Source organism: Thamnophis elegans, chromosome 10, assembly GCF_009769535.1.
Source record: "Thamnophis elegans isolate rThaEle1 chromosome 10, rThaEle1.pri, whole genome shotgun sequence".
NCBI classification, from domain to species: Eukaryota; Metazoa; Chordata; class Lepidosauria; order Squamata; family Colubridae; genus Thamnophis; species Thamnophis elegans.
Genome location: NC_045550.1, coordinates 46,539,223 through 46,552,029, shown reverse-complemented (window position 1 = coordinate 46,552,029; position 12,807 = coordinate 46,539,223). Strand labels below are relative to the sequence as shown.

The window sequence follows — 12,807 nt, the reverse complement described above, 5'->3', positions numbered from 1 at the left end:
AAAAGATTCCCAAAAGTTCTGGAAAATTCTGGCTAATTCCAGAAACCTTCTGGGCAGTTCTCACAGTTCAAGAATATTCAGGTAGTATACCGTATATACTCGAGTATAAGCCGAGTTTTTCAGCCCACTTTTTGGGCTGAAAAAAGCCGCCTCGGCTTATACTCGAGTCTACAACTGGATCCGGCAGTGCTGTTGCCTGTTGGAGGAGGAGGAGGTGAACCAGCCTGCCACCGCCGGCCACCGCCACCCCGCCGCTCTTCCCGCCCCCTTCCAAGCCCCACAGTCCAGCGGACGCAGCAGAAGCAGCCCCGGGGCTCCGCTGCCGCCCCTGCATTTTGTGGACGGGGTCTCGCAGGAAGGAATCCCCTCTCCAAGGGATCCCTGTCCAGAAAATGCGGGGAGCGGCAGCGGAGCCCTGAGGCTGCTTCTGCTCCGTCCGCTCCTCTCTGCTCTCCTGTCGCCAGCTGGTGGGGCTGACCCTGATCCATAAACACTGCCGAATTCAGCCTTGGAGCGAGCGAGTGAAGCAGTGGGAGGGGGAAAGGATCCCTGTGAAGCCCTGCGGCCAAGGAGCGCTGCCTGCTTTTAAAGAAAACCTGGAAGGGGAAGAGGGCGGGTTTTTTCCCCCCTCCCTTTTTCTTTTCGTTCCCGTGGCTCAGCCTCTCCTTTCCTTGGGGCCGCTGACCTAGGAACTGCATACCAGCAGTTTTTTCAGGCTGCTCCCAGATGGGAAGGGAGGGGGATTGTAAACCCCTTCCACACTCTGGCTCCTTTTCTTTCCTCCAGAGTTCGGGCTCTCTTTCTTTCTTTCTTTGAAAGAGAAGCCCAAATTAGCCAAAGGGGGGAAAGCGAGCGAGCGAGCGAAGCAGTGGGAGGGGGAAAGGTCCCTGTGAAGCCCTGCGGCCAAGGAGCGCTGCCTGCTTTTAAAGAAAACCTGGAAGGGGAAGAGGGCGGGTTTTTTCCCCTCAGTTGTGAGGGCAATGCTGCTCGCGACTTTCCCCTAAATGTTGGAGAAACTTTTCACCGCTGTCCTCCTCAGCTCATTGGGAAGGACGATTGTAACAGGTTGAGATTTCCTTTCAAAACAAAACAAAACCAACCCCTCCCCGGTCCCAATGTTTCAAACAACCCCCTTTCCTGCTGGGAAGAGCCCAGCCAACCCCCCGTCCTTCCCATTCGAAAGGGAAGCTCGTATCACCTTCTAGAGAAAGTGGCAAATGCCCTCCGTGACTTCCTTGGTTTTTCTCCGGGCTCTGCTCTTCGGCATTGCCCTTGGGGAAAAACTGCCGCGGTTTGTTTCCTTGAATATATTAACAGGCGCGTGGAAAGCAACTAAGCCAAGGAGCGTACGTAGTCCAGCCAAGTGAGTCTAGTTTCCTGGGGTCCCTTGCTCGCTCGCTTTCCCCCCTTTGGCTAATTTGGGCTTCTCTTTCAAGAAAGAAAAAAAGAAAGAAAGAAAGAGAGCCTGAACTCTGGAAGAGGAGGAGCCAGGGTGTAGAAGGGGTTTACAATCCCCCTCCCTTCCCATCTGGGAGCAGCCTGAAAAACTGGCTGCCGCGCCACGCCTGCGCCCCAAACAGAGCTGGGTCCAATCAGCCTTTTCCCCCCTTTTTATGCCCTGTCTCAGTGCTGCTTGCACTCTTGTATTTTCCCCTTCCTCTTACGTGCCCTCCTTGGTGCAGCGGGCTAACGCTGGTGAAGGAGTGGGGTGGACACAACTGGTAAATATAAACCACAGATTTTAATCCTATTTAATTTTTAATGGTATCAAATTTAGCTATAAAGAAGAGAGAAGAAAGAGGGAGTGTGTGCACAGGAGTGTGGATTTCTAAAAACCCCATTGAATCCAGAGGAGGGAAGAAAGAAAGAAAGAAGAAGTGTGTGCACAGGAGTGTGGATTTTCTAAAAATCCCATTGAATCCAGAGGAGGGAAGAGAGAAACGACAGCTCTGATGGTGATGACTGTGAACTCAGTGATGATGACAATGTCTATGCTGATAACCTCACACTAGCTAATGCTGAAGCTCTGTTTGGACATACAGATGATGGGGAGGAATCCAGTTTTGAAGGATTTTAACTCTTATGTTTTAGCTTGGTTGCTGAATGAGCTAAGGTTTTTGTACATTTAAAGTTATTGTTGATACCATATTGTTTTTATTGACCCTCTTTTCCACTTACAGAGCTAGTTATTTATTTATAAATAAATAATATTTATTTATTTATTCAAAAACATTATTGGTATCTATTTTTATTTTTGAAATTTACCGGTAGCTGCTGCATTTCCCACCCTAGGCTTATACTCGAGTCAATAACTTTTCCAGCTTTTTGGGGTAAAATTAGGTGCCTCGGCTTATATTCGGGTCGGCTTATACTCGAGTATATACGGTACTCAGCATTGAATGTGAATCAAGAACGTTCTCAAAAACAGATTAATTTCAAAATATCATTGTCCTGACTACAGAAGCAAAGTTTTTGTGAAATGATAGCTATTTTCTATTTATTTTAGACATAAGGCACTAGGAAAACGCAAGTTGTACTAAGGAACAAAAATTAAACTGAAATTTGTTATGTAGTGTTATAGAAAGAAGAGAGTAAAGCTGCATCCATAGAGTAAGAGGTAAATTAATATTGTACTAATGTAAATTTTAAGATGTTAATGAGGAAAAAAAATCAGAAGATTGTTTGAAGTTTACGGAGAGATGAAGCAGGTACCAATTAGCATTAAGAAGCTGTCTCTTATCAGAAGATCCACTTCAGGTGTCTTATTAAAGCAAACATGGTCCCATCCTATCCTGACCTGGGGAACAAAAATGGTTTTTATCTTTTCATTTTAGGAATGTTAAAAGTTATCAACCAACCCATTCTACATTCAAATCTGCAATGGTTTGATAAATCATTAACATCATTTAAAAGTGAGCCAAATTAAAATACAAAATAACTGTGTTAGCAAGTACAAAAATACTGCAAAGTTCATATTGGTACTGCAAAGTTCATCCTGTGTGGCCCTCAAAGGTCAGATCAAGCAAGCAAACATACATTTTTATCACTATTTATAATATTCCTCTCTATCGGGATGCAACAATGAAAATAAATAATTATTTGGTATTTAAAGTATAGGAAAAATACATCCAACATGTGACATAATATATGCATAATCTCAGTGCAAATATTATACAGTTATTAAAGCTAAAGTTAACCAATATGATTTAGTGTAACAAACATTTCTACTACCTTTCAACTTGTGAAGCATTTCCATGCCTGTTATCAAGTTGACATTGGAGGAGAAGGGGGAGGTAATTCCTTCGACTAGGGTCAGATCTCAGATTTCTACAACAGGCATGTGAGGCATGAAATTTTATAGCCTGGGGCAGCACTTCATTGGTGAATGTGATTTATGACACAGATTGAGGGGAGGGGAGACACAGGGGTCCAGAACTGCCAGGCAAACACAGTTCAGCCACCATTCAATGGAAATCAGATCTTACTCCATGGCAGGTGTTGCCAAAAATGTTGCTCCTAATAAATGACTGGATTTCTTTTGAACTTTGTCTCGAGGCTCATAAATTAATTAGGACATCTTTTGGAAACCTCACACTACCATTCTTAGCATATACTCACAACCACTTCCTTCCCATTTCCTCCAATCAGTCTGTTTCTTGAATAAATATCTTGTCTCAATCCAAACACTCACAAGCATACACACATAGAAGCGAAATCAAGTCCCACCTGAAGTCCAGCAAGCTTGCCTTGAAAGAGATTCCAAATCCAAAACACCGGACACCAGTGTGATCAGAGGAAGTTCTAAGGTCCAATTGATTGTCACCAGTCAATCTAGGTCCAGAATCACAATCACAAGATTTTTGGTCAAGGATTAAGGCACCTGGAACCTAGGTTAACAAGCGATTATTGTCAGTGAAGAACCTTGAGTTTTTTGCTCTTATTATATATAAGGAACTCTGATGTTGCTTATTTGGAGAGATAAGGCTCCTTTCTTGAATGGACTCTTGCAGAGCACCTTAACTCTACTCTCCTTTGCACATAATGAGCACTTGCTCTGGCAGGGAGTGGCATCGTAGACTCCCATCTTCTGAGACAGGTGTCTCCCGTATAGCAGACAGCATAACCTCCTTTGCCTGCAGCTGCTTAGGATTGCCTGGCAGTTCTGGAATTGGCTGCTCTCTGTTGGTTTCCTTGTAAGAGTCGGAGCTGTCCATGATAATAAACAGGTTTTCCATCCCATCTGAAATGCATTTATGAATGTGTGAACCAGCATGAAGTGGGAGGAAAGAGAAATTCATAACTGAAACCCTGATCTTGAAGTGTATGCAAATGAAATGGAGCAAAAGGAGAAAAGGAAATGGAAAGAAGTCCCTGTCTTGTTAAGTGAACAAAACTATACCAAGAAAGGAACTGAAGTTGGCAGGAATGAATTAATTACAGATATGTAAAGACAGGCTCTGTAAAGATTTTGAGATAAGCTGCCAGCAAGGGGAGTTTAAGCACTGAACATGAGCAATTCTATTGACAACTAAGCAGGATAAATTAATATAGAGAATGTTTTTTCTTTTACAAAGTTCACCATTCCCCACCATGGAATATCAAATTCACTTGTAATTCAAAATAACTATTGGATTTCATATAGTAATAACACTTAGTCTTACATACTGCTTCACAGTGCTTTTACAGCCCTCTCTAAGCAGTTTACAGAGTCTGCATATTGCCCCCAATAATTTGAATCCTCATTTTACCGACTTCGGGAGGATGGAAGGCTGAGTCAACCTTGAGCCTGGTGAGATTTGAACTGCCAAATTGCAGGCACCTGGCACTCAGCAGAAGTAGCCTGCAGTACTGCACTCTAACCATTGCACCGCCATGGTTCATATATGTTGGCCACACATGTTTCTAGATATCCTTCAGAAACAGTAAACACAACCACCCAGTAAAAGAAGCTAGGGGATATTTATGAGGAAATGTGTATAGAACTGCTCTTAAATTACATCAATATGAATGTGTTGCAAAGTTCATCTATAACCAGTGGATATTTATTAGGAAAGAAGGTGGAGATCAGTCAAGGGATATGACTAGTACGCCCGGTATGGGTGTATCGGTGCCTGCTGGGAGCACCAGGTACCGTTAAGATATGGTGCTCCGGAGGGCCCACCCACCCGCCAACCCGCTCTCCTTACCACTATTTGAACTGATTGGGGCTTTCGCACATGCGCTTGGAATGAGCCGAGGTGGCGCAGTGGTTAAATGCAGCACTGCAGGCTACTGCTAGATCAGCAGTTCAGCGGTTCAAATCTCACCGGCTCAGGGTTGACTCAGCCTTCCATCCTTCCGAGGTGGGTAAAATGAGGACCCGGATTGTTGGGGGCAATATGCTGACTCTCTGTAAACCGCTTAGAGAGGGCTGAAAGCCCTATGAAGCGGTATATAAGTCTACTGCTATTGGAATGTACAGCGCCTGCGCAACGTTCCACTGAGGAGCTGGAGCATCATGGGCGATAAGTATATAATGATCCTTTGCATTTACAAATGATTCCATTTGTAATTTAAGATACCTATGCAAAAGAAAATAGAGAAATAAACAACAGAGATACTAAAGACAATTTATGGTGATTTGTAATCCAAGAAGCTTTATATAACATCTTTTATGAACACAATATTCTTCTCCAACAACTATTTTGTCTGTTAAGCATGTTCTCAAATCTCAAATGTCATGAGCCCAAAAAGATGCTGTTTCTGGTTTGACATGTTCTTCAAACACAGTCAATGAAATATCTAAACGTTTTTATCACACCATCAAATCATTCAGCAAACTTATTTTAATGAAGATAATGCCTAAACAACTGTTGTTATGCATTTATTTTTCTGCCTACGCAGATGATTTCCCCCTTTTCCTTTGTGAGTTTTACATCATATAAAATCTGCTTGTTCCAGTTTCAAGTCATTATCAAAGAAGAACTGCACAAGACTGAGACTGACCTGAAAGTGGATTAAAAATCACAGGCTACAAGAATATATGGAAATTGATGATATGTAGGGCATAGAAAGGAAGCCTTAATAATTAAAAGGGATAGACAACAAACCTGCATAACTTTCCTATATTGGATTTACAAAGAAGACTTCTTAAAGCTTTGAAGAATTTTTTAAGAAGGGCCAATGAAAAGAAATCAAGTTTTATGAAATTATTTGAAGAGATTAAAGTTTATGACTGTTAAAAGTAAAAAGAAGGAATATAAGGTCAGTATATTTGGTCAAAGTTAAAGATGAAGTGCTGTTTTCTCTAGTAACACACAACATTTGCTGATTGTGAAAGTTCAGCAAAATGATGAATGACAGGCATTAAGGATTTGTTTATACATAAGAGGTGGAACATGGGGGAAAGAGATATTGTATTTTAAGAGAAGGCAATAAGATACTAAACTTGGTTGTATTTGCTATGAGGGAGGAGACACATCTTTATTGCTGGTTCTGTGACTCAGGCCTGAATTCCGCTACCGGTTTGGCCGAACCGGGCTGAACCGGGTCGAAGGGCCGAACCGGGAGCAACTCATGTCTGATAACAGGACAGAAATCTGTTGAATCTCAATGCTCTTCTAGTCTTCTTTCAGAAACTTCCTGAATGGTATGTTTTCAAAAGACATAATTTGGATAATAAAAATATTTGCATAATATTTACTCTCCCTTTCAATCTACATATAATTCCGATATAATCAACAGTGCATAGTCAGAGATTGCAGACCTATTTCTAAAAAATATAAAATCCCACTTGCTTTGAGCTCAACTTCTAGTCAGTTTAGAAGAGTGCAGCCTTGTATTCTTCTGACTTCCTGGTTTTAACTAATGAAAAAAAAAAGAGGATCCTGAATGGATGGTAAAATTATTGAGTTTGTGAATATATAAGATTGCTATGTTTGCACAATTTCTAGAGTGTTCTGTAAATGCAAGAAATTTATACTTTTGAAATTTACCTGCTTAAAAAGTGTGTTTAATATTTGTGTCCAGGATTAAAAATATACATTTTTGTGAAATTTAACAAACCATATTCTCTATGTTTTTGTCCATAGGTTTGGAAAAATGAAGTTGAAAATGATTTATTCTCTCATAGCAATAGGCGTCGTCATCATTATTATCTTAGTCTTGAGTTTCCGAAATAGAGGAGAAAAACCCACAGAATGTGAGAATTCTTCCCAGAAAAATGGGAAAGAGGAAGGTGGTCAGGATACTGGCAGCCAAGTATTTCAAGATTTAACCCCAGAAGAGATAATGCAAGTAAAGAGGTATTTACAGTCCAATCTGGGAGTGCCACTGGTAGAGACACCCCAAGCCAAGCCATCAGACAACTGCATTCATTTCATAACTTTGCAGCTCCCTCCCAAAGCACAAGTATTACAATTCTTAGATCATCAAGGATCTCAGCCACCACGAGAAGCTCTGGCTGTGGTCCATTTTGGAAATCAGCTGGACCCCAATGTGACAGAATTTGTGGTGGGTCCACTACCAGAACCAACATATCATGAAGATATCACAGCACAAAAGTATGGACGGAAAGTGCCTTATTCTCAAAGATTTGTTTTGGCAAATGAGTTTAATGAAATCGATGAATTTGTAAAGGATGAATATCCTAAGGCTCCAAATTTCATGCAACAGGTTCTAAATTACAATGGAAGCAATCTTCGATACAGTCACCAATTGCCACCAGGACTTAAATCAGGAGATCGCAAAATGTGGGTGAGTCATTTACAGAATGTGACTGGCTTCTATTTGCATCCAGTTGGTTTTGAGGTCCAAGTGGATCATTGTAGCTTGGATGTTTCTGAATGGAAGTTAATAAAAGTGTTCTATAATGGACAATACTTTGAAGATATGGAAGACCTAGAGAGGCAATTCAATATGGGAAAGGTTAGAGTAGACAAGGTGAAAGAAGCCCCTCTTGATGGTGGCTACTCTTCACTGAAGCAGAGGGTGCCACCAAAAGATCCAGGCCCTTTGCAGTATGAGCCTCGTGGACCACGCTATAGGATTCACAAAAATCATGTCACTTTTCTGAGCTGGAGTTTTGCATTTGGAATTGATGCAAGCAGGGGTCCACGTATCTTTGATGTCAGGTTTAATGGGGAAAGAATAATCTATGAGTTAAGTTTGCAAGAAGCTAGTGCTATCTATGGCTCCAACAGTCCTACTTCCATGTTGACCAGATACATGGATATCAGCTTTGGACTTGGATCTCATATCTTTCCACTCACCCAGGGAGTAGATTGTCCTTATTTATCCAGTTACTTGGACTGGCATTTTTTCTATGATACTTCATTGCCTGTTAGCCGTAAAATGGCTATCTGCATCTTTGAGCAGAATACTGAGTTACCCATACGACGACATTATGAAAGCATCCAGTCTCCATTTTATGGAGGGTTGGCAGATTCAAATCTGGTGTTCCGAACCATATCTTCAGTTGGCAACTATGACTATGTCTGGGATTTTATTTTCCACCAAAATGGAGCTGTTGGTGTTCGAGTCCATGCCAGTGGGTACATTATGTCTGATTTTTACTTTGGTGATGCCGAAGACTTTGGCAACAGAGTCCAAGAGTGGGTGCTGGGTGCAATTCATACCCATAATATTCATTTTAAGGTGGATTTGGATATTGGTGGTAAGTAGAAAAATGTTTTTCACTTGCATGGAAATTATAGGTTCTTGTCTCAATTTGCTTTCTTACATTATTTTAATGATTGTAAGTGCTACAATGAAGAAATAATAATATGCTTCCAACAGGGGAGGAACATAAGCATTGTTTTTGTAATGTTCTTTAACACGTTAGGTGATGAGATTGTTCAAAATCATTATTTTTTTTCTTTTTTCATAATTGTGTTTTTCTTTTTTTTAATTTATTGGTTTATTTGTCCCTGGAATGAAGCTTTTTGTTAACCAGGGATATTTATTTCATTATTTGGCAATGGACATTTTCTCTTAATTGTAGTCAAATGTGGAGGACTATCTTTACACCCATTTAAAGTTACATTTGTAAATTCGTTTTCAGATGGAGTCAGAACTGGTGGGTGGTGTCAGGACAGAGGAATAAAGCTAAAAATCTTTTAAAGAGTATCTTCTCACTCATTTGTTTGTAAGCTAGCAAAATGCAATGGCTAACTTGGTCTGATTTACACAGACTGCCTAGGAGCTGTTGTACAGTTCTACAGAGGAATTATTGAGTCTGCTTATAATTGTCTAGTTTGCTACAGCAATCAAACAGTACAGATACAGACTTCAACAGATAGTTAGGACTGCAGGAAAAACAACTGCAACCAGCCTACCTTCCATTGAGGACCTGTATATTTCATGGGTCAGAAGATGGACTGAGAAAATAGCGTATGTAAATATTTTTTATAAGTTTCATGTATTCCCTATTAAGAGTACACATTGTGTCGCCCTTGTTTAACCTCACTGACCTTCATTACTGAAAATTGGAAGTGTGGTTTTTTTTGCATGCTAGTGCAAAAAACTATATAAAATGGTTATATAGTAACCATAAAATGGTAAAGCCCAAAATATGGTACCATACTTTAAGAATCAATGAAAGTCCACAAGACATGTTTACAAATCTTCTCATGTGTGGCCTCACCAATCCTCTTACCAATATGGTCCTCAAATTACTCCAAAATATTATCTACAATCCTGTGTCTTCAATAGTACACTCAGTCATGTACTGCATGCTGGCAAAAACATTTGGATTTGAATGTCACAATGAGTTCCAAAAAGGCTTGTTAAGTCTGGGGTGTTATGTGATAAGTGTTTGTTTGTTGAATTCTGTTCTTCATTTTTCTTTCTCCTAGGGCCAGTTTGGTCTCTCCACAAGTCAGTAAGCATTCCTGGTATACTGGCTTCAGTGCATTTTTATTGCTGTCCTTCATATATTTTTCCAATGCTCAATAGGTAGACAAAAATGCCAAATGCAATCTCAATATTTGGCTGACTATGTGACAAACTATAATAACAACAACATAATGGTCCTGAATTAAATTCTAGGAAACTTTCCTTCTCAAGTAGAGATGATTAATAAGCAGAAAACGCCTCTTTGCTAATATACAAAGGTATTGCCATGAAAAGATGTGAGATTATGTTACCTAGCTTGCAAATATATATCTAAAAGATGGGAAACTAATATGTTCCCACCTCCTACATATTAGCAAATGAATAAAAGAGACTGAATAACCTCACAGAAAGCTTTATTTTAATAAACTATTACTTGAAATATTTCAGTTATGCCAAATCTTTAATTCAGCTTGATCATTTTGGTATTTCTTTGTTTATTAATATTTGCAGTGATTTTTTACACTGACATATTTGGATCATATTACGTCTGAAAAATTAATTATGCGTACACATAACAATTTCATCCCTTTGTCAGCAAACATTTATGGTATAAACAATTTGATTTTAAGAAACTGAAAATGCAACAAGAATGTTTTCCTTTATCAACAGCTGCTCAAAGTACTGATTGTGCTATTTGTTTCCTTTCTGAGGTGTGGAAAATACCCTGGTTGCCAATGACATGGCTTTTGAGACCTTGCAGGCTCCTTGGAGCCCAGAAAATAAGATCCACCGAATGAAAATGGTTAGGGAAGTTTTGACAACCGAGAACAAAGCGGCATTCCGTCTCCATGATGACATGCCTAGATACATTTATCTGGCATCCAACTGCACCAATAAGTGGGGCCATGACCGTGGCTATCGGATCCAGACAGTTAGCTTTTCTGGAGACCATTTGCCAGAGTCAGATCCAATGGAGCCAGGCCTAAGCTGGGGTCGGTAAGTGACTGATTTCTAAGTGTCAAAGTAAAATGGATTCATCCATGGCTTTCGGTTTCAGCACCTTGAATAAGATAGGCAGGAATTACCAATTTTAATCTTAAAGAAATCTATATTAACATCTTTCTGCTTTCTTTAGCCATTTGTAGATGATGGGATACTGGATTTCCCTGTCCAAGGATATTCCCACACCTGGTCAGAGAAAGGCAGAGTGATGCTACCCAGCTGCCAACCTGTACTGTGATTGGACCATGTGACTGAAAGTTTTTCTACTTTCTCAAAACAATTAATAACATGATCTAATCACAGTATGGGTTGGCAGCTGGACAGCATCACTCTGCCTTCCTCCGACCAGGTATAAGAATATCTTTGGTTACCAAGAGAAAATATGTTGTTTTGTTTTGTTGATAATAATCAATAAACCTCAATCTCTGCAGTTCTTCTTGTTTTGCCTTAAAAGTTATAAACTAGCTGTTACCAAGAGGAAAGAAAATGAACCTTTCAGCACCACTGTCTACAATCAGATTGACCCATGGAATCCTCCCGTGGCTTTTGCTGACTTCATAAACAATGAGGATATTGTCAATGAGGTAAGTGATGATGAACTCCACCTAGCACTGAAGCACCTTGCAGGTTATTATCCCACAACCTGGTTACTGTCCAAATGCATTGGAATTGAAGTCAAACATATTTGGAAGACATCAGAATAGAAAGGTAGCCTGTTGGACCGTCACCTGAAGCTTACTACGGAAGTAGGCTAATGCTGCTAAAGGTTTTAGAGGAACATTCCCTTAGGGAAAAAATAGACATTCAAATGTCTGCTCAGAGGACAACTTACATTTTCCTGCATCAGGCCTCAGTTTTCCTGTTTGCATTCTTGTTAGCTGAAGTAATTGGAACTTGGAAAATAAACTGAGCCAAACTTGCATGCATGGGATTTATGCCTTACTGTTTGCATTTGTTTTTTAATGGCTTTTTAATACCGTGACTGATAAAATTTTGCAGAATGGATCAAAGGTCTTTGCTAACAATTTTGTACTCCCAGTTTTCCATTTCTACATATCCAAATTCTGAGTAGGCAAGCATAAAATTATGCTGTCAGATTATCCCAGATTTTACTACATCTGCTGCTTTAATGAATAAACTTGGTCTCTCTGAATCTGCTTTTCTATCATTTTCTATTTAGTAGATGTTGTATCTAAGATACCACAATGATATTGCCCCCTTTCCTTTCCTAGGATCTGGTTGCCTGGATCAATGCTGGTTTTCTCCATATTCCACATGCTGAGGATGTACCCAATACTGCAACCCTTGGGAATGTGGTTGGCTTCTTCTTGAGACCCTACAATTATTTTGATGATGACCCTTCCATGTATTCTCCAGATAGTGTTTATTTCAACCATCTGCAGGACCCGACTTCCTGTGCGGTGAACCAACTTGCATGTCTGGCAAAATAACTTCATGTTTGACCCATTTTCCTTCTTTCACTATGAGGGTTTTCAAAACATGACAATTTTCTAATGCCTTCTTTTTGACAGGTGACTTGGAAATTGGGAACAAACAATGAATGTATATTATAGGTGTTAATACTGAGGTGTTACTTTTCTCACTGGTCTTTTACAGTGTTTCTTTTCTCTCTTCTCTTCTTCTTCTGCAGCATTAATGATTATTTTTGCTGCATTATTAGATCACTATGTTCTCTTATTATCTGTGGGAATACCTGTGTTGAAGTTGTGTTTTGCAGCTGGTTGTTTGGTTTGATGAAAGAGTGGATTTTTCTAAGAAATAGAAGACTTTTGGAGTATAGAAGGATTGCAACCTGAGCTTTGGATTGCATGGGAACATAAAAATAGAGCTAATAAGATGAAAAGGGGTTAGGTGTACCATTATGAGATATGGAAACAAATAGAAGTCCAGGTTGTGCTCAAAACAACTTTTTCAGTGTAAGAAGCATTTTATGGATGAGAATTGATAAACACAAAAGTCTAACTGGTTGTG

At 39.9% G+C, this 12,807-nt stretch overlaps 1 protein-coding gene across 1 annotated transcript; it reads left to right on the top strand.

Annotated features, from left to right (window-relative positions):
• Positions 1-7,080: 7,080 nt before the first annotated feature.
• On the top strand, positions 7,081-12,266 carry LOC116514307 (primary amine oxidase, lung isozyme-like). The gene is made up of 4 exons (XM_032225838.1): positions 7,081-8,653; positions 10,524-10,809; positions 11,270-11,399; positions 12,048-12,266. Exons 1-4 carry the CDS (start codon positions 7,081-7,083, stop codon positions 12,264-12,266), a joined length of 2,208 nt encoding a protein of 735 aa, XP_032081729.1.
• The last annotated feature ends 541 nt before the right edge of the window (positions 12,267-12,807 follow it).

What these genes read in the sequence shown, in the direction of transcription:
- LOC116514307 (XM_032225838.1), top strand. Translation starts at nt 7,081, where the DNA reads ATGAAGTTGAAAATGATTTATTCTCTCATAGCAATAGGCGTCGTCATC. An exon ending in GGTGGATTTGGATATTGGTG is followed by an intron (nt 8,654 to 10,523) that starts GTAAGTAGAAAA and finishes TTCCTTTCTGAG; the next exon opens with GTGTGGAAAATACCCTGGTT. An exon ending in CCAGGCCTAAGCTGGGGTCG is followed by an intron (nt 10,810 to 11,269) that starts GTAAGTGACTGA and finishes TTGCCTTAAAAG; the next exon opens with TTATAAACTAGCTGTTACCA.